Here is a 26,914-nt window from a genome sequence, read left to right as displayed (position 1 = left end):
TAGCATTTAAATTGGATTGCAGATTTGGTGTAAGTAAAGTAGTACATCGTACAGCTCTGGCCGACAACACAACCTACTTAGTATTTACTATTACACAAGCTATTTCTGTGTAGACCTTCAGTACTTAAAAATGTAGTTCCTGGTATAAATCAAATTTTTCTGTACTTGTGAATGCCAATATTTGTACATTTTCTATTACTAGTATTTCTTACCAAATCATTCTAAATTAAAAAATATATTACAAAAAACACTTAATATTATTATATTATCATGTTACCTGTTAGCATTCAGAATACTATTTGAAAATGGTAATCAGTGTTAGGGTAGGTTTGCGACAGTACTGTTACACACTTTTGTAGATCTAGGTGAACAGGTGAGATTTAAAAAAAAATAAAATGAGCTGTAGTGATGACAGAAATGGCTGCAGCTGGCAAAGTGAAGGCTTCGGGTCATTTCAAGTTGGACCATCCAGTTTACAGCTCCTGTTTATAATGCATTCCTGGAATTCTTAGGTCTCTTTGTCTCTTCATCTGAATCTTGAAGAAGAGTGTCATCTGAAGACATCCTGCTTACAATTTTATTATCATTAGTTTGCTTAGTAAATATTTTTTTAAGATTTTTCTACAAAGAAAATGTCAGGTGCAATATATTAGATTTCATGATGGAATCAATACAATACTTATTAACAATTCTGAACTTTTATTATTTGATCTTTTAAGGAGTCAATGGCACACTATAATTCAGTCATACCAGGTGCACAGTACACCTTTTGTGTAACATATCAGTCAAATGACCAGTTCCCTATAATTCCACACTGCAATGCGTGAAGGATAGTAACATAAGATGACACCTACACCTACTGACCGGGTAGTCATTTATGCAAGATAATTTGTTCAGTAAACTTAAAAAAAAAATAATAATAAAACTAAGGCTGCTTTTTGTGGTTCACTATCCATGCATGTTATGTCATGTAAGAATGAGATGTCGAGATTGCACAAGCCACCGCAAAATCTTTTGACCTCTATTTTCTTGGACAGGGCAAAAATACAAAGTTTTGAACAAACTTTTACAGAACTTTGAACTTTAAAGAGGAAAAAAAAACACACAGAGAGAAGCATACACATACACACCTATTCACCTGTTCTACAAAAACCTATTATCAAAGCAACTAAAATGTATGAGTGCTGAGGAAAGTAGTGTAAGGCTAACTTGTTCGTCTAGTGGTAAAGCTATGGTTGATAACAAAAGCAGGAACCACTGACCTTTGATCCTGCTTTTCTGAAGTACTCCCAAGAGGGATCAAGTCTCCATGCTGAATCTTACATAATCTTGTAAAAGGCATGCACATGCCTTTTTAAGCTAGCAAGTGTTAGAACCAGTGTTAAGAATCGCAACACCGTTTGCCAGTCAGCCTCTGGGCAGTTGTAAGACCAATAGGCAAAAGAGTTCTATTTATTTTAACGCTATATAAACACAGCTGCAACAGATATAATTGTTACTCTTCCTTTATAACATTCAGAAACACACCCAAAAGAAATGACATGGGGAAAAAAACAATGAAATTTCAAAGTTTTCAAATTGGAATTCTTAACTACTGATTTCGGTGCTCCTTTGCTCCTCGTGCAAAGTCATGTGCTATGGACAGAGGCAGTGTTGTTAGTGACACAGAGTGAGCAGCTTACAATATGTGTACTAAAGGTGCATATCACAATCAATCCCTTCCGTGGAATAGATGAAATCCACCTGAGAGATGCTGGATAGCATTTAAAGAGGCATGTAAAAATAAAAAACAATGATGCATGAAGTCATCGTGTGTTATCGGTGCATCTATAGCTAGGACACATGTTCTTCTGCTCAGCTTTCCTTATATCAAAGAATTCTGAATATATAAAACAAAATAGATTAGCATTATAAAAGATAAAATGATGAAAGGAAACCCACATGAAAAAGAATGATTAAAAACAGAAGAAGGTCAAGCTTCTAATTGCAAGGCTTTATTTCCATGCCGTATATAAATTGTTTATAGATTTGGCCAGAACCTAATGCCATATATTATGCACACACTTTCCAAAAACATACAGATAACAGTATTTTTTTTTTAATAAATGTGTTAAAGCTTCATCATACTTTTGAAAGGAGTCTTTTATCAAGTAAGATACAAATTACCAGATAAAAGAGTTTAACTCTAAACAGATTTCTGTCAGAAAACAGGATGCATCCACATAAGGAATCTCACCGAAGGGTATTTTTGTGGTATCTTTGAGGACATGCAGCTGGTCAAACCACCTGTTAACAACCACAACACTGTTGGAATGCCACAGAAGATAGACATGTTTATTCTCATTACTTTTGGTAAATATGCAGAAAAATTGCAGACCTGATCCCAAAGGCCCACCATGAACTAAAATCAAAGACACAAAGAGTTCTTTGGGTCTTCTCCAAACCAGAACTAGAGACACTACAAACACTAAAGATGAGGAAAAAAAACAAAAAAACAAAGGGAGGACTGTTATTGTGATAAGAAGAAACAGCAAGTTGATGCAAGAAGACTGTTATATATTCACTAGCATATTTCACTGGAAAGTAGTTTCACTTAAATGTATCCAATAATAAAATAACAGGCATAAACATCTTAATGTGCTACTAATTTAATCCCAGAATCTATTAAGGATTATCTACTTCCTTAATATTCATATTAAATAATGAATTATTAAATATTCTTTCAAAATGTCATTACATAATATTACATTTTTACCACATTTTACTACAATACTACAATACTAGCAATCATGCCGTGATACAGAATATCAGTACAGCTGTGATTACCTACTCATGCCTATGGCCAGATAACAGATATGCTAATATTCAGTATAACCACAATCTTGCAATATTTCTCAATTAACAAACCACAGAAAGTCAGTTCAATATCCTTCATTGTACATTAAATTATTTTAATAAAACTAAAATTCCTATACTTATCCATTTAACAGAAATATTCAAAGCACCTCTTAATTGTGCTAAATATGTGCCTGGCTCTGTTTGCTAAAGTAAAAAGTTATAGTGAAGATAGTTTCTCATTAAATAAGGAAATATGCAAGCATGATATTTCGAGCACAGATGTAAATGCAAACCTGTAGCCTGTAAACTGTGATCACTGGGATTAGTCATTGGAGTTTCCAAAACTTCCTGTAATTTTTATTTTTGACAGCTTTTACATGCAAATAATAAGATTAATGCTTCTCAGAATGTGTTCAGTATACAGTCACAAATGTATAAATAACAGCTGTGTGATTTAGATATTACACACCAGTAATGTGTAATAGGTAAATGACAGTCATTATCTGAAAAGCGTTCAAATTACAAAAGAAACCATGAGAAATGGCGGGATGCTTTAAAAGATTTTTATGATAACAATGCAAATACTGTATAATTATAATGAAAACCCAACCCACACTTGATACAATTACAAACATTTATTATAAAAAAAAGCAAACTTAATGACTTGTGATTTAACACAATTATCTTTTTTTGCTTTACTGAACTCCAGCAGCCTGAAAAGAGTAATTTTAAGATTTCATGTGCTTCTTAAAATAAGATACACCTTTCTGGGTTAGTATTTAAATAATCTTGTCTAAAATACTAATAATTCATATTTTTAAAAAAGTGCATTTAAGCATGCAAAGTGGTGAACTGCTACCATCTAGTGTCTTGACATGCAACACAACACACAACACATACAGTACCTCTCTTTGTGAGGACTTCACTCAGCTCAGAGTTACAGCACGAAGACGTCTCTATCATTACCCAAAACCTCAAACCAAGCACAACCACACTTTACGGGAAAACCGGAGACATTTTCCAGGTCACTGCTCCACTTCAGAGACCTCTGTTTCGTTTCTCACAGAGTGCCAGTTTGTCATTACCAAAGAGAGACTTTATAGTCAGGTCTTGCTCTCTGGCACAGCCACTGCTAGCACGGCATGGCAGAGTAAAGGAAGAAAGTCCTTTATGAGTCACAGATGATGGTCTGACTGCTGTAAACTTCCTGATGCAATCTGGGTTCAGATAGCAGACATGCAATCATGTTACCAGTGAACATATCAGCCCAGTCACTGACAGACTGCACAAAATCCCAATTATCATATTTCAACATTTCCACCCTGCTAATTCTGGCCCCCCTAATTATCTACAAAACAGTATATACTTTAGTAGAATTTAAGTTCACATTCAGCATCACTAGGTATTGTATTACTGCTATTACAAATCTGTAATCCTTTCAGGTTGCCTTTATTCAATTTTCTGTTTTGTGGTGGCATTGCTCAAAACAACATAAACATTTCCCATGACAAACCAGGCTATTTAACCATCTCCTAAATGACCAAACACACTTCCAGTGGTTTCATGGAAACTTTAGCATGACAAATCAAGCCACCCTTTGTGATACCATCTGTACTGTAAAAAGATGGGGGTTCATTTAGGTTTCAAAGAGTCTACACACAATGGCACTCTTTCATGCAGAATAATGCATCATCCTGTTTTAACCTCAACATGTATTTAAGTACGAATTCCCATCAAAATCTAACTCTGGGCAGTCTGGCTATGTGTTTTTAAACCACATACATAAAGACACAAAAAAAAAAGAAGAACTGCTTCCTGATGCTACTACTAAAATGTCCAATACAACATATTTGTATATTCTGCAGATTCAAATTCAAACTTGTTCTTCAATAAAGCTACTAAAAAGTGGTACATTATACAGGTCTTTTTGATGTAGACCTCAATATGTATTGTGTATAATCAGTTATGCTATAAATGATGGTTATTTTATGGAATTATCTAAACTAGATTAAATTAAATCTATTTAACCTAGTTTTTTAAAAACTGTTGACGTAGATGACATTCACCCTCAGGTGCTAAAGTAGTGTCACAACTTAGCCTGGACTCAAAAAGGGTACCAATTTCTAAGAAGTCATGTCTCAGTACAGGCAATAACTACATAACAGTGTAAAGACTAAGCTTTGGCACAGCTATGCTCTATAGTGGGCCAATCATGAGACCCACTTGCGTACCAGCCACTGTTAGGGTCTTATTTTAAATTTCTTACATGCATTTGACACCATATGCTCTGCCTTGTAGGATAATCACTCGATTATAAGGGTGGACACTTGATTAGTGAGGATAAAAATAAAAGACTAATGTCTTTTGAATAAAATACTATTAAATAAAAGACTATTGAAATTTTTGCCCACTGTATATAAGACTAAAATGGTATGCATTCAAAAGAGTGCAAAGTTGCACAGGGCAAAAAAGTAGACTGTGATTTGTCCTTTTTTATAGACTTTTTACACCTCAGACATCAAACACAACTCTTCATTGAGGTGGTAGATGTCAGAGTGCAATAGTACATTGAATTAGACTGGGCAGTCAATTCATAGACTTTATGAATTTTTTATTAAAAAAAAACAGAGTAGAATCTACACTCTGAAAAATATGTGACCTTTGAAATGTGGTCTGTATTGCTAAGCTGTAAATATTCTACACACCAGTAGTGGTCAGTGTGATCATCCAAACAGTAGGGTACTAATATTGGGTCAGCTGATACCAATAGGAATTTTTGGATTTTTGGATAGGAAAATTTGGATTTATAATTAGTGGGAAGTGAAGCTCAGTGGTTAAGATGATGGTCTTCCGATCAGTAGATTGTGAGTTCAAATCCCAGCAATAACAAGATACCACTGCAAAGCCCTTGAGCAATGTCCTTAACCCTCAACCCTTAACCCTCAACCGTCAAATGCTCTTGATAAGGGCAAATGCTGCAAATATAATGAAATGTAATATTGGCTGTGCAACCTGCTGATGCAAGTAACCAGGTAGAAGATGCTGCAGAAACTAATACTACTCACCCACTTCATAACACAGTACTCAGGCCACCAAAGAGACTCAGGTTTCCAATTGCTACATGAGCACCTCCACTTTATGTAGCATTCATTAAAGCGTATATTATCATTTTTAGATCAGTTATATATATATATATATATATATATATATATATATATATATATATATATATATATATATATATATATATATATATATATATATATATATATATATATATATATATATATATATATATATTTACTTGGGTGTGGTGTCTGTTTGTATGTCACATTGTGTTGTCGCAGAGAGAAATAATTGTGTTTCGGATGTAACTAATGACATCTGAATTTGTTGCCTACTTTCCATATCTGTGGTGCTACCATTTTGCAGCATGGACCCAATTCCTAAATGGAAAAATGTTATGAATAGTTTAACCAGTATTATCCATAGAGCACTTTAAATAAATTACACCATAATAATTTATACAGTACTTCCACACTAAGCACAACACAGCAATTTTCTGCAGATGAAATGGGTTATCTGGGTTAATACTGGAGCAGCTAAACTTCATAAATGAACATAAATACAAATTAATGACAAAATAATTAAGATTTAAAACAGCAGCATACAATTAATGTTTTTTGTACAGGAAACAGGAAAAAAATTAACTTGGTATAAATGACAAAATAAATAAAACTACATAGATATTAACAACATATTTAGCAGTAAGGTCCCCTTTCCCTCCTGTACAGTATCGTACTTGGAATGCTCTTACACATGTCCTTAATGATTGATGGCTGGATGTTGGAACATTCTCTTACTCACTCACTTGTTGTAAACACTTTTTTTTGGTCAAGATTGTAGTGGATATGGCACCAATCCTGTTGACACAGGGTCTGATGCCAGTCCAACACAGGGTACTATAGACACACTAGTGGCAATTTAACCAATCCATCAATTTCAATGTTTTGAGAGTTGTGAGGAAACTTGAGAATATGAAGGAATCCCACATGGTCACAGGAGGAACATGTACAGAATATTATCCTCTGCTACATGCCCGATGAACCATTCTTCTAAATAAAAAATGTTAAAAATGAAATTATATATTTTGCAGTCTATGCTGATGCTTAAATCTATAGTTTGGGGAATCTTAGAAGGCCTTTCAGCATTGTGTACATCAAACCACTCTTAAACCATTTGAACAGTATGCATGGGAGCATTGTCAGTGATCAGTGTGCTGTATAGTGAGCTGGATTTCCATGAAATGGCTGCCCATATAATTAGAGATTCCCTACTGTATGTAACAGCAGGCAGAGTGTGTCGTAAGTTGAAGGTATGTTCTGGCTTCCTGCCAAGCATAAATCCATACTGACAGAGAAAATATTATTTGGTAATTGTGAATATTGTGCCGTATAATTAATAATAGAAAAGGTATATTTCTATGTTTGTGATAGCTCAACTATCACTGTCAGTAAGCTTTGACTTGTAACAGTTGTTTCTTTCAGATATAGAGTTTGTCTCTGTTTGATATATGCTGTCGTGACTTTTGAGGCTGCTTCTTAACCTTGTTATCAATTAGATTTTTTCAAGGGAAGCATTTTTCAGTTTCTACACATGTGATTTGGTCTCTTTAGAACATTGTTAGCTGCCTTATATTTCTTTGAAATTGTAAGTTTCAAAGAGTCTATTGTCAGACCTTTTTTTTATAGCTGATACAAGTTGTTGATACAAGCCTGTTCTAATCACTAGGGGCAATGAATGACCCCTGAATAACCCCTTGTGCATGTGCATACTTGTGCCCAGATATTCCAACAGATCATAAAGTGACATATGTTGCGGTATTCACTAATAACTAATAACACTGCCATACAAATCCCTTGAACGGAAGCTTAGAATGAGCGAGCTACCTAATAAAACCTTCGATCTTTTAAGAAAGATACTGTTTACTGCAGTGTTTATTACCATTGGGTCCGTGTTTATCTACCTTTTTAGAACTTACCGGTAATTTTTTTGCCAAAGTAGAAATATTTTCTAAAAATGTTCATACAAGGCCAGCTTTTCCAATTAAAAGGTAAATATAGGCTTTCTATCTGCTTGGTGATAACTTGAATTTTTTGTATTTTCAAGTCAGATCACATATAAATGGCTATTTAAAAAAATGTCAAAACAGTCACATTTGTCAAAACACACCATTTGATAGCATAACCACTGTACAACCTTAACTTAACACACACTCATTACTCATCTCAATCCATTCGACCATCATTTATTTATTATTACTAATATTTGACCACATTACACTGTTTACCTGCTGTTTTTGCACCCCTTGACTGCTGCTACTGCTGTTTTTTTGCACTGAATTGTTTGTTTATTTATACTCTTGGTTATAGTTTTTATAGTTCTCTTTGCACAGTACTGTAAATTCAGAGTATACAGTAGGTTTACTGGTTGGCGTTATATTGTGTTATGTGTATCGTCTTGTGTTGTCTGGCTGCACTGTCTGTCTGCATTGTTTATCGTCTGCACTGTTTGCACTAGGTTGCAATCGATGCACTTTATGTAGCTGTATGTTGTTTAGTTTAGGACCAGGGTTCTGGAGGAACGTTGTCTCATTTTACTGTGTACTGTGTACCACTGTCTATAGTAGAAATGACAATGAAAAAGCCTCTTGACTTGACTTGACTTGACTTGACATAAAACGTGACTTCAAAAATTAGTCAATCATCAATCACAGTAGCTCAGGGGCACCTATTCACAGAATGGATATTTACCTTATTTAAATTTAAGCGTGCCACATAATCTTGACTCTATTCATGGACTCTGATGCAGCAGTTATGTTAAATGTACAGTAAGGGCATGTTACTAGATATGTGTTGTTTTTTTTGTTTGTTCGTTTGATTGATTCGTTAATACTATTTTTACGTGTGTTATCCTACACTATACTTTTAAAGACCTTAAGAACACTTTTTTTTATACGAAATGCACATTTGAAGCTCATAAAATTTAACAAAGTGTTTAAATAAGAAAAGTCCAGAAAGGCTGTAAACTGCTGTCTTAAAATCATTCGATACTTTAATCATTGACACCACATCTTACACTACATCTGCAAACAGTGGGTGAGTGATAAGGACTAAGTTTTAGAAAAAAAAAATTTAAAAAAATTTATATACAAGGATAAAAAATGACAAAGATTGAAGTGTCGTGAAAATTCCGTGGATGTTCGGTAATGTACCACTAGATGGAGACATTTACTGTATTTGCTTATTCATTCGTCTGCTTTTGTGCGTTTAACGGTTTCAACTGTTTTTCATTCTGTATTGTCTCAGTTTTTTTAATTTTTTCTCTTTTGCTCATCTCGAAAACTTACATATTTTATCGCAAACTTATTTTTCGTTCTTGCTTTTTTTTTTTTTAACGTTCTTGAAGCCAAGTGTTTTAGGTTGGTCTCAGTAGGGGGCGTTTAGCTCTTAAACGGTTTTTTTGTTTTTTTTTAAAGATCTGCCTGCTTTCTCCTCATTTTAGATTTCAAAACTGAACTAAGACACACATCTTCTGAATGTTATTTTAATTATTAATTTTAATCTTAATTTCCATCTTAATATCTCAATGTGTTTAGTCTATGTTCTCTATATTCTTTTTTCTAACATTCTATCAATTTCTTTGTTCAAGTTGTTTACGTTTTTGTCTTATATTTTTCGAGTTTGGTTAATATATTTTGATTAAGTAATAAAAATTAACCACTTATTTCTGGTCAGGGTTTGCAGTGAATCTGGAGCTAACCCCAGGAACGCTGGGCATAAAGCAGGAATACACAATGACTGGTAAATAAGAGATACATGCTTGCAAAATCTTTCACACCTATGGGCAATTTCCCATGGTCAGTTCACATACTGGAAAGTTTTTGGGTGGCAGGAGGAATCCAGAGAACCCAGAGAAAGCCACAAGGAAAAGAGCATGCACATAAACGCCACACAGACAGTAACCCAAGATTAGGATCCATGAAAACTACAATAGGCCTATAGTAAAAGAAATGAGGTAATGTGTGTGTGCGTGTGTGTGTGTGTGTGTGTGTGTGTGTGTGTGTGTGTGTGTGTGTGTGTGTGTGTGTGTGTGTGTGTGTGTGTGTGTGTTCTGACTTTTATGAAATAAGACATGACGAAAGAAGGTAAAAGTAATCCAATGTGCTGTGTGAGCTTAAAGATCATATGCAGATAAAGACAATGCAAGCACTGTTTCTGAAGGAGGTATCCGAGTTAAGAAACCGCAATTACCAGGCATATGAGGTAAAATAAAGAGCCCTTTCACAAAATTAACTGCAAAAGAGTATGCATGTGCACACACAACCAAAAAAAAAAAAATAAAAGATTTTTTTGTGTTAACTATAAACATCAGTTTTAGAAGCAGTTATAAATATATAGAGTAAAAATGTTATATGACACGATAGAATGCAAGGCACAATAATAATAATAATAAAAAAAAAACATGCCCATACACCTTATATAAAAATTCCAACACATTAATTTTTCATTTGTCAAATACCATAAGCTACTAAAAAAATCATGAAAACATATGGAAAAATATGTTAAAGCATTCTTATAGCCAAACCACACCTATACAATCCACTTGTCTTTACAGTGAGAGTGACATTTTGTCTCCCTTCATTCTATCCATGGAAGAGACGAACATGCTCATTAACATTCCTGCCTTAGGGCATGCTGGCACAGGAACAAGGCAAACGGTCTGGGTGTAAGAATCCGTCATTCACAATGCAGGCAGAGCAACAGACCCATGGGCTCAACTTGCTCAAGATCACTCAAGCATAATTCACCAAACAAGTGACTTGCTATACTCCCCAAGGCTTGACCAGGCCATGTGCACTCATAAACAGGATTGACACCACAATGTTGATTTTAGTATTTTGCTGACAATAATATACTGGTACAAGTAATTTGGAGTTAAATCAGATGTTGCATAAGTTTGGGAAATCATAACTGCTGCTGCCTTGGCAACGGTTTGGGAATCAGTAGTCAGTCCTGTTATGACGAGGCACTCAAGCGGACATACGCTTAGCAGCAAGTGAGAGAGAAGACACTTTCAACCAGCTTCTAAAGACCTTTTTCTAAACAAAGAAAAACACCTCCTCTTTGAACCAACGACATAAAAATCATATTCTGTGCATGTGTGCATGCGTGTATTTCACATTATTCAGTCTCTAGAACTATGGGATAACGGCTCTGATTCTGCTGTAATATCAACACAGCAAAATTCTCAGTGGTGAAGACTTGTAGAATTTATATAAATAGAGGTGTACACTTTAAACATTGTAAAAGTAATGTAAATAAACACGATGATAGTAATAAAAAAAAATATACTGCAATGTTCTGGACTACTGTCCACCCTAAATTGGTTAGGTATGAGTGAAAAATATGAGTGTTTGAATTAACAAATGAACAAACAAATGAATGAATGAATGAATGAATGAATACTGAGGGAATAAATGAATGTCTACTGTAAGAACAAAACAAAAACTAAATAAAGTGAAGTGAAGTAAAAGGCACAACACCAGTCTGATTCAGGATGAACAAAACAACAATAAAATGTATGTGATGCACAGTATGATTATTTTCAATGAGTGAACATGATGATCTGATAAAACGTACTTTTCTATTGACGGCCTACACTTTTCTCTATATGGTGGTTCATAAGCGTCAAAGATGCTCCACAAATCTACAAACTACTGCCTATACAAAGAAAAGCCCACTTTTGAGAAATATTTATATGAAGTTCAGAGGAGCGTTTGCACCACAACAACAATCTAAAGGCAGTAATAACCCCGGGCAGGTTATAAATTACATGCATTCGCTTCTTTAACAGGTCTCATCCTATAACAGAAATAGTGTAGTAGCAAGACTTGTACGTTACACAATATCCATTCACTACATTAGAGTTATATTGAACTTTTTTTTTTTTAAAGCAATTTAGCTGTTTAAATTGCAGGAAGAGGTAATGTTTACGTCAGGCCTTGGTGTGGAAGCTCGTTTTTCACAATAAGTTAAAAATAAATTGCCTGGAGTGCGTAATATATTTGCTGCTTTCCTTCAAAGTTGTGCAAAATCAAATAGTGTGATGAAACTAATGGAATAAAATCTGAAACTGTAAGTAAAGAGACTATTAGCCCGTTAGCCACTAAACAGTGTACCAGATCTGTTTTATAGCTCAGGAAACAGCATTTAAACCATGCTTTTTGGGGTGATTTTCTTTGACTAAGGAAACGCGTAGTGATAACGCGTAGTGAGGCTTTTCACAGCGCATAGGCGCGTTATAAAGTGTTTCGACGCGGGTTTAGTGGCTGGAGCGTGAAGGAGCGAGTGAGTGAACTCTGCGGAAGGGGGTGATAGAGAGATAGAGGGGGGGGGGGGGGTGCGGGGAGGGTAAGAGACTGGAAACAACTCCAACATCTTGATCGCTGCAGAGCACAGAGTCTCAGAGTCTGCGCTCAGAAAACTTTTCAACCTACCAACTTTTTCTTTTCTTTTCTTTTTACCAACACACACGCGCACACGCACGCGCCGCATCTCTTCCACAAGACTCAACTATTGAAAACTTGCGCGATATCTACGTGATGGACTGCAAGACATTACGGCCGAGGAGAAAAGCATGAAGCATATGAGCTGAAAGAAGAAGAAGCACATTGTTCTGTGTAGGAGAGGGGGAAAAAAGTCCCCGCGCGCTGAAGATTTAAGACCATGAGTGGATTTTCGGTTCAGCTTGCAAGCGAGAAGTCGCGATCTGCTTCTGATCAGAGCTGAAGTTAAAGTTTGTCCGCGCCGCGAGGTGAGCTCAAGTCTTCACTTTCCACTCCGTGCTTTCGGAAAAACTAACACGCCGGAGTTTGTTTGGATGCGCAAACTTTTGGTCGGTCGGGCGAGTTTGCAGAACATGCAGCCTGCTGCACTGATCAGAGAATAGCTTTCAGCATCTACAACACATCTGTATTTCTGAACATGTGAACCACAGAGCTATTTACTTATAAACTGATACATATATTGTATCTCTCTTTCTCTCTTTCTCTCTGTTTGTTGGTTTTTTAATATCAAGCTTGTGCAACATCATGATAGACACATTAAAAACCATCCAGAACCTATTAAATCAAAACTGAAAAGTAAACCACTGGATCCTTAAGAAAGTAAACCACTGGATCCTTATTAAAGTAAACCACTGGATCCTTAAGAAAGTAAACCACAGGATCCTTAAGTAAGTGAACCACTGGATGCATATAGACAGCCACATTGCACTAAATTACACTTAAGCTTGCAGTTCACATTATTCTATTCTAATATATACCATATATATGTTTGTTTTATAACTCTCATTTTATAACGTCACTTTCAAGTAAAAGACACATTGAATTTGTGTGTGTGTGGTGTGTGTTGGGTGTGCTAAATTTAATGTGATGCCCAGTCGAGACCATTAGCATAAGAAGAAAGGTCTTAGTGAATTTGCTATTGTGTGGAATGAGGAGTTCCAACAGTCAGAGACAGAGCGAATGAAAGGGTGTAAAGAAATGATGGGCTATTCAGATTATTCAGCCCTGCTTGGTCTCTGGTCATGAGCCTCTGAGATGTGGGACGGCTGCATCACTTTCATGTCGTAGGCCAGCTTTTCTGTGCGTTACTTTAAGGCTGCCTCGCTCTTTCTCTCTTTGGTGTGTAAAATTTAATGAACGCAGAGAAAAAAAGGGAAGCGTGGAAAACAAACATGAATGCGATCCACTAGGCAGTACTGGAGGAGGTGTAGAAAATGTAAGTGACAGCGTAGTGAAAAGTCTCTCAGGCTGAAGTGCAGAACTTCACTTGATGTGTTCGAAGCAAACAATAAAAGGTGATGTAATGTCTTTAGATCACTTACTCATGTAGTTTTTTAGTGTAAATTAGAAGCTGCTATTGTTTTGCATTGCCTGCCTATGTTCACCACTAACCTCACTAAAAATCAGGATGCATGAGATTACAAAACAATTGAAGAATATATGAGAGGTATACTGCTTTAAATCATAGTATGGCATTATTTAAATCAAATAATTTGCATTCATTTACATTAATTTGGGATTAGATTAGTAGAAATAATTGGAAACGAGTCACATTCAAAGAGCTATTTAAAATGACCTTAGGTCAGGACATCATGCAAGCAGTTAACATTGCTCTATATAAATTCAAACAATAGTGACAAAAGTCCAGTGTTTAGAGAGCAGGAATCTTTATTCAATAAAAAAAATGTGTAGAAGGTAGACCTAGTCATCATATTATTGTAATATTACTATTACAGAGGTGGTTCTAGGAGTTTATCATGGGAGCAAGTAGAATACAAAGTTATTAACATAAGAACCAAATAAGGATATACATTTGTGGTGTGTTCATACAAACAATCCTGCATTTCAAAATGTTATTGTGTGCTACAACCCAAAATATTGTTTCTCCCTATATTGGCACTGTTTTGAAAGTTATTTAGGATTTCAGTTTGTTTATCACAAGTATCTCTTCTCATTCTTTCAGCCTGCAGCAGATCCACTCATGCTAAACATGTCCCAGGCTGTACCATTCATAAAAAAATCAATCATCAGCATGAATGGCAAAAAACAATTCTGACTCATTTCAAACATTTATTCAGTTACTTCCCTCTGTTGAATTTAGGTTTTCATTTCTTGTTGTGAATTCACTGTGCTGTATGTGGGTTTGGGTGCTTTATGTGGGGTGGCATGGCAAACTGTGCTGGCATTATAGTTCAATTGGAAAAAAACAGCCTGCATGTGTAATTTCTATTCCTGCAACATGTTGGCACCTGATCACACATCAACTTCATGGTTTAAACCTAGCTGCCATTTGCAGAGTCGGAGTGGCCAGTCCCGTTTTTTTTTATTATTTTTGTGTGTGTGTGTGTGTGTGTGGGGGGGGGGGGGTACTCTTGTGTCTGGGACAATGTAAGTGTCAGATCTCAAATCTATTAGACAAAACTGTGAGAAGTAGCTGAAGCACACTTGGATCTCCATGTGAATCGATGGGCCCCTTAAGTGACCAGCAAAACAGCAGTGTTTCATACAAATCTGCAGTGTTCCAGCAGCTAAAAAAGGTGGTAGAGTGCTGAGGAAACTGTGAAGAGTGCTTACACCTTACATGCCTTTATGCTCCCAAAGAGTGAACTTTGAGTTTTAGCTCTTTAGCTCTGGCCATTACAACATTTTAGTGACTGCTGCCACAGGCCTGTCTAGACATTTGCTTCATTCTAACATGAGAAGCTGAGGTTAATTAAGACCTCATCACATCCGGTTTTCAGGACAGAAAAGATTCTTTTGCCTATACTTGTCCAGCCACCATGCCATTGTTTGCTGTTTGTTTGGCATCAAATAAAGCTAGAAAAACACATTATTTGCAATTACCCATGAGCCATTTATTGATTGATTTATTCTGAGACAATCTCAGGTCAGGTCAATTTAAAAGTATGGGTCTTTAAAAACAAAGAATAAAGCATTTGTTTGTTTTATATCTTAAAAAAAGTTTTAGGTACAGAATAAAACATGATTACCTTATTTTATAGGAAATGATTAGGGTGTGGTGTGATGCAGCCTGATGCAAAGCAAATTATGATGATTGATGTCCAGCATTTTCAGATGCTTCTCTTGCTTTCATATTTTGCCAAAAATTCTAAACAACAAACGTGTTCATTAATATACATGTATGTATAATGTGCATAATAGAAGTTCACGTTAATACCTTTATTATAAACAGCTATAAATAGCCATCACTTCATGTATTTCTTTTTTTCCTACTGCCCATGGCAAAGAAACTTGGGCAGCAGCTTTCTGTTACACTTTAAACTGGAGACTCCTTCCATTGCTTTTATGTTTAATCTTTTTGTAAAAAAAAGTTTTTATAATCTTTTTAGTCATAGATTATGTTGGGTGTTCACCATGCAAGTCTCTGTGAATAGGCCCTTACTATAGAAAAGGTAATGTGTTAGTATGAGCACATTAAAGTAAATCTGTAATTTGCCTTGCAGCTGACTCTACTGTCGGACTGAAAAATAAAACCTTCTGAACGAATCTGATTTAAGAATTAAACATCGCTTTGATATAAAGGAATTTAAAATAGCCTGCTTGAATTATATTATATGATTACAAAGGCATGTATTTTCGTAGCACATTGGAGAAAAAAGTGATGTAACAGTAGGTGGAGTTTTTACTTTTTTTTTTTTTTTTTTATATTTTTTACTAAATAACAGAAACATGTATTTTGCACTATTTTGGTACTTTTTTTTTCTCTTATTTTTTATCAGTTAAAATATTCAATCTGTTTCACTATTTTACTTTGTGCTACATTTTATGTTCACAATTTACAACTTTAGTCTGCAACCCCCCCCCCCCCCCCCCCCCAAAAAAAAAAAAAAAAAAAAAAAAAAAACTTATTCACATTGTTTTAAAATGTTTTGTATAATCTGGCATATCTAGGAATGGCTCAGTGCAATGCTAGCAATTCCCAAACCTGCGATTCATGTGAGGACCAGGCAGAATGTGTGAAGGATGGATTCATTTCATTACTTGACCAAGAGTAAACACTATACTTTACCAAAATTATATGTCTTTTTAAACAGTTAAAAGATCTTATTTTTAAACTGTGAGAACAGTCTTTCATACAGTTAATCTTGGGTTGACGAACTTTAGAATGAGCTAATGCATGAACATTGCAATTGCTCAACTTCTGACTCATTAAGGACAGAAATGAGGATAAAGCTGAAGGCACATCGAACTTTTAACATCACATTTAATTATGCCATAATCTGTAGTGTGGGAAATAACAGTGTACTGTTCACCTGTGGAGTATCATGCATGAGGGCCATCTTATAAGTACAATAAAATTTATCCCTAAAGTATATCACATGATGTTTAGTTTCACCTGGGCAAGGACGTAACAGCAACCGGCCATGAAAAGATCATCATAATGGTCATGGTGACATCTTCATGGCCTGCAAGTTGACTTGCTGTTTCCCTCACTAACATAGACTCAAACAATGGCACACTGTTCCACGTGGTTTTTGCCTGTGCAAATCTGATGCAGAAGCCAATTCTGAACTGCACAAAGCCCTCGGGCAGGTTGGTAAAAACTTCTTAAGGGAAATCTCCTGCTTCCAAGACAGGATTATTGGAAGTGCAGCAGACAATGTAAGCCAGTTGTGATTTATCAGGTGGCCTCCCATATCCCAAACATGACTTGCCAGGAATGGAGTGGGCGGATGGATCTCCCCATTATGTTCCAAAGGATGAGCAGGAGCATCAGAAATGAGTGTTGAATCACTGCCAGGCCACAGAAACCTCTCCAGCCATGGGAGATGAGTTGTACATGTTGAGCAAGGATAGCCATGTGGTAATCTTTAGCAATCAGCCGGTCCCACATCCTGACACACGAAGATCTACTCCCTCTTATGGCCTTTCACTGAACGCTATGCTGGACCTATGCCGGGCTAAAGCCATTCAGTAAGGAATTTTTATTTTTATTTTTTATACCCAGTAACATCAAGATAATATGCTATCCTTTCATCATCTGTCAACGTCTAGTGTAACTAAATGATGTAGTGCTTTACAATGTACACACCATTCTGATACACTCTAATAACAAGCACTCTCAAGGATTAAGGGGTTAGGAAAAAGGGACACAGAGACCATACCACACTTTCATTACGATTTTTATGCTGCGGGGTGCTGAACTGGACACCTTTTTCAGGGCAGCTGTCTTGTAGGTGATCGGATCAAAGACCATACTGGCATAGGGTGTAAAGCAACTGATATCTTTCTAGCCCCTTCAACTACACAGCATTAGACTGCACAGCCCCTCTTTCCTGTTCCCAGGTGACGCACTGCTGAATCACAACTTAGACAACAACTGAGACAGATGGATGTCTCACACTGTGTGGTAAAATACACTTACCAATTGTGACAGTGTTGAGAAATGTTCAGAATGCAATTTGAAATTTTAAGCAATTCTAATTGCCTAGTGTTTGTGAAGGATGAGCTAAATCATTTTCAGAAAATTTATTTTGGTTAGTTTTGCAAACTGGTTAATTGTTCATGCATTTATTATTTTATCCCACAATTATGATGGAAAAAAACAGGTTTTGTCAGTGAAGCTAATCACAGCAGAAAGACTATTATTTCTCATGTACTCAGTTTTGCAGTTGTGCAAAGCTTAAAAAAACTGTGTTTTTCAAAGTTGATAATTTATTAATTAACTGCAATGTTGACTGCATTTCCAAAACACAAGCCAAAATAATAAGTAGTGACCTATAGTAATCTAAATACATTTTGTTGAGTGGCAGAAATTGTATGGAAAATTGGGCCAATAATAATAATGTCATATTTACAGGTTTGTTGTCTTTCCTATACACACCATGGGTCACTGTAAAGAAAGATTGTTTGGGACTTTGTGAATATGAATAAAGAATACTATAACCTGACACCTTATTCCCAACTACATTTTGGCTGCATGGGATTGGGATTCTTAATGTTTGCTTTCCTGCATTGTTTTCATTTTTACATATAAAAGGTCTACACATCTGTGTTAATAAAAGTGGTTCAGTCTGGGAGAAATGACAGCTGAGATTGTAACAGGAAAGTGCTAACAACACTACTGGGTTTTAGTGATCTGAACAAATGGTGTTTAAAGGAAACAAATTCTTTGTGTGCTTTGTAATGTGACAATCAACAGCTGTGACCTCAGAGTCTTACACAGCATTAGCATCAGTGAGCTTTACTTTATTTTAAAACCTGTTTGTAGCATAAACACAAGTTGTGATGATTTAATTACCACCTTAAATATACATAGCTATGTGTTCTCTTGCAGCCACTGCAGTGAAATATTCCTCCACATGCTTACGTGTAGGCTGTGAAGCTAACATCTGTTTTAGATTGAAGGGGCACAAAGAGCTCAACCACAGGATATTGCATTTTATGTGGGCCTGGTGGGGGAAGTGCAGGCTCATCCATTCGACATTGGTTGTCTTTTGACCTTTTATTTTTCACATTTTAAATTTTTCTTACCGGAAAAAGCTAAACTGAAATCTCTAAGTTTGCAGTATATTTAGTATCTCACCTCAAGGACATAGTCTGGGTGTGTCCTGGAATGTCATCAAATATACAGTAACTCTTTGAAACTATTATTTTGACATACTATACTACTCTAACCAGTAATATACAGCAGAGAAAATGCTGGCTAGTAAAAAGGGGATTGGATTAAAGGTTTTCATGCTGTTACTGACAAGGGGAAAAGCACATTGATTGACCATCCACAGTGGTTAGGACTGGCCTCAAATAAATAGAACATTTCTCATTGCAAAATAAAAAACTGTGTGCTTGTGGACTGAGTCATCTTACTTAGTGCTGTAAGACAGATGTGAGTTTGGGGGTAAAGGCAGCAGAACATGTCAAAATCAATTCTCCTTGATGCTTACAATCTGTAACATTAAAAAACCTATAAAATGATCTTGTGTATTATCTTGGGGGGGAAAAAAAGTATGTATAGAATGGTATGTTTAGAATGGTCACAGGTCTTGTAGGTCTAACAAAAAATAGAAAACAAACTGAATTATACACTAAAGATAACTGGGAACACAAAGAAAATCTAAACTGTTCTAGGGTGAAAAAGTGCTTAAATGGTTAAAAACATTTTCCATTCCAGTGTGACTTCACCAAAGTACAGAATAAACCTGAATGTTTTTCCAATGAACTGAAATTCAGAATTTGTCACTTCTGCATGCCTGTCTACAGAAGGTATTTCTGTAAAATAGAAGGATACTCTGACAATAAAATTTTAATTTAAAAAAATATTCTTACATTTTTTTGTTCAAATGCTTTATAAAAGCAGAGTAGGCCATCATAGTGTACGTAAAAACATTATCAACCATTTTTTATTCTAACCAAAGTAATGGTATTTTAGCCATTTACCAAACAATCCCAATGTGAAAAATACATTCAAATAAACATTTCTGGCCCCTGGATTTACACAGCTGAAAAAAAAAAACATAATTGTGCAAAGTACTTGGAAACAATAGTATTTTCTTAAGACATTCCATATAATGCCATGTTAACACCTTAACAAACAATTGTCTTTGTCTTGGGATGACTTAATGGCAGGAAACTTCAGTATCCCTGACCTGCTTTTAGGGTCATTGACATTCTAGAAGAAATGGTGGACCTGTATCACCATCACCATGTCCTGTTTACAAGATATCAGTCTAAAACTAATAATGAAATTCAAACATTTTAACTAATAGTTCATTTAAAATGTTAAAAAGAGCACATTAAGAGTTACCCTAATGCATGCATTCCTAAGATTGAGTTAAACTCAGTTTATTGAATGCTGAAATTGTCAGAAAATATACTTTGCACCTAAAGGTTTGTTCATTTGAATACATTCTTTTTTGGAGGTTAGATTTTCATCCAGGGCCTTTTGATAATAACAATAAAGGGAAATTGCTAAAGCCATACTTCACACATTTTTCTTTTTACTATTTTCTATAAGAAAAGCAAATAGGACACTTTGAGACCCTATAAATTTGTTGGTATTTTTGGTAAAAAATTGCTGAAATATTTCTTTTCTGAAGCTGATATGGAAGCAGATATTTTTCTTAACCCTTTCTAAAAACATAGTGTAGTTGTGACATAGTTGTGTCAACGCAAAGATGAGATAAAATATAAAAAGCCTGAAAAAGGTTATATATTAGCCACTTGTGGCTGAACCATAAGGCTCAGTAGCATAAGGGGAACCAGACCACAGACTCCCAAGGAGGATTAGCTTCCAACTCTGCAGGGTCCCATAGCACTGTGACACGTGGACCTGACGCTCTGATCCTTTTCAAACACTGCACTTGTCAGAGAAGCCATAAAAAATAAAAGAGGTGCTCTCTCTCTCTGGTCTTTCTTTCACCCTAACTACCACCTGTCAAGTTGGTTTCTGACACCTGCACTATTCAATCAAATTTCAACAGCCATGTCAAAGGGTCGCTCTCAGCCTGGTTCTTTACTGCATGATGTGGGCATGTGTTGTTGGCATTTAGAAACAAATTCCCACAACACTGATGCTTAGTGTGCTGTGTTTCGATTTCAGAGCAGTCCAAGTTGTTATAATTGATTGTTTCTGTCTTCAGTGATTAATTTATGTCAAGTACAATAATTGTGCTGTTGACAAATTCAAACTTCAATCTGTGAGGCTCTAGATTACTCAGAGAATGTTTTACACATTTTCAGCCTATTATAACTGACCATCAGTCACTCACTGATGTTAAAGGTACCTTTTATTTATAAAGGTACCTTTCCATTACAAAGGCAATGGAGGTTATGTAGGTGAGGCCCCGAAAACACATTCAAAGAGGTGGCATGGATGGGAGATGGCAAATTTTTGGAAGAAGTAATACAGATGTCATCCAAGGCCAACAAACCATCTAGAATCAGCTTACCTTGGCAGTAAGATCTTCTGTTGGCATCACTGAGAGGTGAAGAATATGGCCTATGTTCCGCTTGAAATATGCTGACATATTTGCATTTGCCATTTGCTCAACTTGATTTGCCACGTTACAACATCAATCATAATATATAAGACTTGTGGACCTAACATGTAGTCCAAACTTGGGGTGGTTCAAATCTAAAATCACTGCAATGAAGTACTAATATCCAAAATTAAATTCCATATGCCTTTTTGAAAACTGTTTCATAGATTTAACAGATTGTATTTTCCACTCTAAATCAACTTTTTAGTCTGTAAAAGCATCTATTTGACAAACAGAATTGAGTCAGTTGGAAATGATTTTGCAATAATTTCTTTTTTATTGACATGACGTATTAGCACATTTAAACAGAGTTCAGAGCAGTGAAGTGCACTATAAAAGTGAACAGCCAGTCTTGTATGCTATCCAAGTTTCCGACTTTGCCAGCAAGTTTAAAATCTTTTCACTTGTAATTTTATTATTACTTCACCATCTGTTTTAAGCACAAGATTGTTAGCCTGCATACCAGTCAACAGCAGCCTTCCAGATTTTATGTAGGTTAATATTTGCTTTACTTATCTTGTAAACTTAAAGATCAAAAGAGCACAGTGTTACTTATTTGCCCACTTAATTCTAATAAAATACACAAATGTTTAGAAAGTACTATATACATGGGATCTTATTAATGTATGGATAGCCAGTACTACACACATTAGCACAACACATTAGTGTTTGACCAATTAAATCATTGATAACATCTGTTCTTTAGCCACTTTTAACGGCCTCACCGATTTTGCTACAGAGCAAACACCATCAGTGCTTGAAAGGTTCCTAAAAGGGACTTCTTTTCAGTCCCTGACCGCCACTTGTTTGCACTGCACTAAGGATAATCTTGTAGGTTCCACAAAGTTAAACAAGCGGCACACTGCCAAGTCATCTGCCCTCAGCCTGGCGTTTAAGTGCAGCATTGACAGAGATTCAGGGGCAAAGCATTTTCTTAATTTAGTTTTTTTTAATCATTATGCTGCAACATTGTTTTTAGGGTATACAGTATTTACAGTAGACTACTTAATCTCATTAAACTATACACATTAATGGTGGTTAATGAGGGAGCGGGTAGTGACGAAATAATGATGCATTTCTCCTCATTTGCTTGGTCTGTTTGTGTACTAATATCATATCTCCAAATGCACAATGCATTATTAGGTACTTGCTAGTAACGTTTCTTTTTTCTTGTTTTTTTTTTCCCCATAATTTTTTATATAATGCAATAAGTGTATAAGCAGCACCATTGCACTGACACTATACAATTTAGATGGTGTTCTTCTCATCTTATAATCCACAGACTCAATATTCCTGCCATGGATTCTACAACCAGAACTGCCCCAGAGAAGAAGGAATGCAAGAGTTCAGGCCTGGATGCTAGCAGCTTCTCTGACCTTCCCAAGAAGCCCTCACCCACCACGATGTCACGAGGTGTGAAAGCTTATTGAAAAACACTGTACTTCATATCGAAAATGTTAACTACTCTCTATCCATATTAAGTAAGAGAACTGTCTTAAATTATATGCTCAGGTGAGCCAGACCCATGCTTGAAATTGTAAGTAGGAGATGATCAAATGCTTTATAGGTGACTTTAAGAAGAGTTATCAATTTTAATGAATTGTATAAAAAGACTGTTCTGTGACTTCCACAAAAGTTTTAACACAAGCTGTGTCTTGATACAGATGATGAAACCATTTTAATTTAGCAGATGCCCACTCATGACTCATTCCAAAAGGTTTGTCAATTTAACACTTAATTCAGTGGTCAAAAAGAGAGAATAAAGCAAAGAGGAGAAAAGTAGCACATGTTTAAAAAATGTCAGTGAATGTCTGATAAAAAAAACAAAAAAACAGACTAACGAGGTTGAAAGACCTTGTTCTTGCCCCCAGAGGATAAATGTTATAAATTACTTAAGCAGCTGGAGGAAGAGTAGTCCACACCGTCCACCAGAGTCCTCTGACAAACACGAGAATGGCAAAAGACCTTTGAAATGCTAATGGCATTTTCATAACTTTGTATTTTACTGTTTAATCAAGGGATTGGTGGCCTGCCATCAGACAGCAATGATCATTAATTGTTAAGGACGCTGATGAAAATAGGACGTTGCTTTACAGGCTCTCCATAGCCAACAAGACAAACATGAATATTAAAAATTATTATTTAAAACAAACGTGGCAATTGAATAATCAGGAAGGAAGGAATTCTTACTTCTTATCATGTTAGAATATTAGAGTTTAATGGAAGGTTTGGTGACCTGCCAGAAGACATTGATGGAACAATAATTATTTTCTTAATGATTGGTCATTTGTGTTATTTAGCTTTTTATTTAACATATGGTTAAATTGTATCAAAAATATATATTTTTAAATAGTTCCTGGAAAGAAAATCATTTAATAGTTTTATCTGGTCCGTTTAGTCAAGCTTTGTCTTTGGACATAAACCTTGATTCCATAGCAATGGGTTTGTAATACCAGAAGGTTAAGGTTACACGGTTAAGTTGAGTATCAAAATATTTACTGTAATATCTTCCCAGGTAAAATATGGAAAGAATTTTTTTTTAGGAAATTGATAATTTTCTATTATTGTGAGTTATTTTATATATTTGCATTTCTTATTCTTTTCTTCTGTAACATGGAAATTTCCCCCACTGTGGGACGAATAAAGGTATATCTTATCTTAAAATATGCAAGTTGATTATAGGAAATAATATTAAACATATAGTAATAGCAAAAATAAAATGCTTAGCATTTCTGTTCATTAGGAAATGCACAGTATATAAAAGTATATAGAGTTGTTTAGAAATCATACAATGATTACCGTTAAGAGAATAAACTCTTATAAACTGATTTTTTAGTCCCTGTATACATATTTACACATATATGTATACATATATGTACATATTGTTATAAAGGCACTGTTGAAGTTAGATTTTCAAGTACAATGGCAATTTATTTTAATAATACTGAAGATATATTTGGAAAACAGCATAATATATGTAAGATATTTGTGAGCCACTTAACACTAAATATTATTTTGCCACACTTGTTATCCCTAAAGAACATTGTCCTTGTGATGTGTCCGTTCTGCTCCATAGAAACTTTTTATTCTTTTTATTGATTAGTTATTATGTACCAGTTAACTTTCTATATTAGCAAGTTAAATAGTACAAGAATAAAAAAATTACATTGCACAATTTGTAGTAATTACTTTCCAGCTCCAGTGTCCTATATTGTACTGTGCACTGCCCATGCATTTCTCCGACTGTATTCTTTGGCATAGTTATTTAGGTTTAAAGTTACATTTGGCTCAGAATTTAGCTAATTTTTCAGATTGTTAGGTGTCATGTGTCATGTGTCTTGCTAATGAATCAATACTTGCATTTCTGCTGATTTTCTGCTGATCCACAGCATGTTCTCAAATCAGGCAGAAGGTACAAAGGTGTAGTTTAAGAGTTAGACTCAGAAAAATTTATTTAATAACACCATATTTCATGACATTATCTTGTGTTCCACTGTGCAGACTTTGACAGTGGGTGTCAATGTACGAATATATTTTTCCCTTTTTTATAATTATGAATTAATACAATTAACTTCATAGAAAAAATAAATATTTGCTGGAATGTAGATTTATGCAGGTGTTTAATTAAGAGGTTGGATGTGTTGTTTGTTCCATTTATATACTTCGAATGCATTGATGAAGTAGTTAGGGCACTTTATCTCTCACTGTGAGTATCAGAGAGGTAGGCGGGGGATGGCAAGGGCAGAGGGCACCCTGTTCAGCCATGCGGCAAGTGGCCCCAGGGATGGGGGAATCCACTAAGGTTAGGCCAGTGGTAGAGAAAAATGTGGCTTAAAAAAACTGCTCCATCCGTAGCCTACTCTAAAAGGACAGCCACTAATCTTCCTGAGAAAGGGATTTGTGCTGTTTTTTTTCCTCCTTATCTTTCTCTAAATGAGGCCCTTCTACCACTGTGGTTCTTTGGCTCTGTAAAAAGCCCTTAAAGAATAGAAATCTTCAACAGGTTTAGCTGTCTAAATCAGAATCGACTCAACCTTTCATGTTAAAGTCCACTTTTTGAGTTCACCTTTTAACATCAGTACAAAAAGACAACATTTAGGCAATGCTGCTTTAACTTTAATGTGTACATTTTTAACTGTTATTGCATTGCTAAGGTTATGAATGTGTCAGCTTATCAAATATGTACCTAAAACAACATTTTAAGAGTGGTATGAAAAGCAAATGCTTTACAACTAATAATAAAATGTTAATCTGCATTCATCTTATTCCAGTTACTACATGTATGTGTATTAGTATCAGAATCAGCATAAACAGATATTACCAATATCAGATATCTGCTTTTTCTGCTGAAGAAATTGATACTTGAATACAATCCTATTGTCCATAATTCTGCCCAAATTGAACATCATGACATACACACAAACATTAATTGTTTCATCTTGGTATTGGTATTGTCTTGAGAGAGTCAGAAATAACAAATCATATACAGTGGCCTGTGTGTATCAATACTGTCTCTCCTAATGGCCGATATCTGAGAAGACTTGGAGGGAGATTACAGGAAGGCCTATTGACTCAAGCCAGTTTTCTCTTCCTGTCAGGGGTATAGCTGCCTGCTATCTGGAACTGACTATTTTGTTCGACAGGACAGATATATTTTCAGAGTGGGAAATATTCTTATTTTAATGCCACTAGCTGTATATTTTTCCAAAGGTATAAGGTGACCCAAGAATATACATTATTTATAGCACTGTCTTTTATCCATGTTTGCAGTAAGGCCTTTGTGACTAAGAAATGGATGGGGTGCTGGATTAGGGTGTCAGTTGAACTTTGAGTTATCATGCTTGAGTTTAATTCAAGATCCAAGTTTAAGGCAAAATGTTTGCACCCTTGGTTCACTTTGTTCTTGGCTCCATGTGGACACTACCATACACCTACTATTTTGGCCAGCAGTGGCCCAGTGATGACTGAGCTAAGGGGATTTGTGTAAAGATTAATTCATGTGGCTTTTATAAACAGTTAACTTGATTTCCTTCCAAGTTGCCCCCTCCTCTCCTCATCTTAAATTTTATTTGGGGGACTGGCTAGCACTAAAAGGGATTTAAAGATTAGATATGGCAAATAAATGCAGAAGGATTGTCATGTTTTTTCCGCCCTTGTTTATATGAGAAAGTGGATACAGTTTACTTGGTAGTCAAAGAATTGCACTGCCTTCTTTTACACTTGAGGAAAGTTCAAATAAGTGTGAAACTTGTGGCCTATATAGGGAATGAGGCTGGTTATGCGGAAGTCCTCATCATTTTCCCTGAGAGTTAGCTTGAATTAAGCCCCATGGGTTTTGGGTTTTTTCCCCCCAACATTTTGATGTTGGAACTTAAAATTGTTTGGCAGATTTCCAAGATTAAAATAAGTGGAAATAATGAATAATATATTTGTACAGTTATCTTGTATC

The 26,914-nt window shown here is 35.5% G+C and overlaps 1 protein-coding gene across 2 annotated transcripts in view; it reads left to right on the top strand.

Moving 5' to 3' along the window:
- The first annotated feature begins 12,221 nt into the window (after window positions 1-12,221).
- The window catches only part of gli2a (GLI family zinc finger 2a), a 52,837-nt gene continuing 38,144 nt past the window's right edge, over window positions 12,222-26,914 (top strand). For both annotated transcript variants that reach the window (XM_083537928.1, XM_083537927.1), the window contains exons 1-2: window positions 12,222-12,714; window positions 22,748-22,878. In XM_083537928.1, coding sequence (XP_083394054.1) covers window positions 22,764-22,878 — 115 coding nt within the window. In that variant the 5' untranslated portion in view covers window positions 12,222-12,714; window positions 22,748-22,763. The remainder of the gene's footprint in view (window positions 12,715-22,747; window positions 22,879-26,914) is intronic.

This window comes from Silurus aristotelis, assembly GCF_946808225.1.
Source record: "Silurus aristotelis genome assembly, chromosome: 3".
NCBI lineage: Eukaryota > Metazoa > Chordata > Actinopteri > Siluriformes > Siluridae > Silurus > Silurus aristotelis.
The sequence above is the reverse complement of the archived record's forward strand: the minus strand, read 5'-3'. Positions and strand labels throughout refer to the sequence as shown.